A 1,570-nucleotide genomic window follows, 5' to 3' on the forward strand; every position below is an offset into this window, starting at 1 on the left:
TGTACCTTGATCAAATTGTGTCCTACAGAGTAGACGGTTGTTATTTTCCCTCTCTCTCCAGGAGCATGAATACCTGTGCCATACCCATGCCAAGCAACTAAATACGGATTGTGGATTGTAATCCAGTACTTAACACGATCCCCAAAGGTCTGGAAGCAAAACGTGGCATAGTCATTGAAGATATCAATTACTGATTCATTTTTCCATCCCCCATATTTTTCTTGCAGCATCAAGGGCAAGTCCCAGTGGTACAGCGTAACCACAGGGTCAATATTTCTGTAGAGTAGCGAGTCAATAAGGGTGTTATAATACTGGAGTCCTTTTTCATTGGGAGCTGCTACCACTCCTGTAGGAAAAAGCCTTGACCATGAAATTGAAAACTGGTAAAAAGTAACTCCCAAAAAATCCAGAGCAGACAAATCTTTGTCCAACAAGGTGTAACTGTCACTGGAGGCATCTGTGCTGTCAGCGTCCCTGAACTCCGAGTGGATGAAGTGGTCCCAGACGGAGGAGCCTTTCCCATCCTTTCTCCAGCTGCCTTCCACCTGGAAAGCCCCCATCCCTACACCCCAGAGAAACTCTTTGGGAAACGTGTCATACAAAAACAGCTGTGTTTCACTCACGGGGCTGAAGTAGGGGTCCTTTTTCCACACAGATCTTCCCTCTCCAGCAAGCCCAGTAACTATCCTTATGAAAACTAATGTCCAAAAAGCAACGAATCTCTCCAGTTGTCGGCCACACATTATGCCGGTTTATAGTGCCAGTGTTAAAAGTCAGATTTCCTGCACTGACGCTGAAAAAAAAAATCCATTCATCCACTGGAGTCCCCGCCGTGCAGACTGTCTTCATTTGCCACGAACTGCTGGAGTGTCTTATCAAAGCTTCACTAAAAGCTTGTGATTGTAAAAGGCCTGTCAATGATTAGCTTGAACTGTGAGACCTAAAACGGGTCAGAGAACGGCGTAATTTTTAGGGAGGTGGCCTCTGTATGACCACTGAGACACCTAGCTGGCTTCTTACTGCAGGAAAATAGATTGCCTGAACAATATAAACGCTAGTAACTAATTTGTCATTATTTTAAGCTTAGTCATTCGGGTGGGAGAACATAGGTGACAGAGGGTGCTAAGAAGCTATCACATCCTTTATTCCTCGTGCAGCTGTATTTCGAGGAAATGTGGCAGAAATATAATTCAGACTACAGAGTCTCCAATTAAAAGGTGATTTATCCCATCTGTGTAATTGGATGGCTGGAAGGGCAGTGCGTCACTCCTCAGTCCTGCCCTGCTCAAACATCCTACTTCCACTGAAAAATTCTCCCTGGACTCGTGGGAAATTTTGCTGTGGACAAGAGATATACACACATCCCACTAATTATATAAAAGTTCAAAGCAAGTCAATATTTCTTTCAAACACATGCAACTGTTTTTCTATCCTATATAAAAGCCTGCTGTACAGCTCTACGTACAGCAGCAGTACAAAATTAACAGGGGTCTGTTTCAGTCCTTAAGCAATTTCCCTGGATTTCTTCAAATAAACACAATTAGCAAAGATAATTAGCCCCAAAAGATGC

At 43.5% G+C, this 1,570-nt stretch overlaps 1 protein-coding gene across 1 annotated transcript in view; it reads right to left on the reverse strand.

Annotated features, from left to right (window-relative positions):
* Positions 1–743, reverse strand: part of KLB (klotho beta) — a 19,190-nt gene extending 18,447 nt beyond the window's left edge. Inside the window, exon 1 of the mRNA XM_019472298.1 lies at positions 6–743. Coding sequence (XP_019327843.1) covers positions 6–743 — 738 coding nt within the window. The remainder of the gene's footprint in view (positions 1–5) is intronic.
* Between the last annotated feature and the right edge of the window lie 827 nt (positions 744–1,570).

Source organism: Aptenodytes forsteri, unplaced genomic scaffold, assembly GCF_000699145.1.
Source record: "Aptenodytes forsteri isolate BGI_AS27 unplaced genomic scaffold, ASM69914v1 Scaffold35, whole genome shotgun sequence".
Lineage (NCBI taxonomy): Eukaryota > Metazoa > Chordata > Aves > Sphenisciformes > Spheniscidae > Aptenodytes > Aptenodytes forsteri.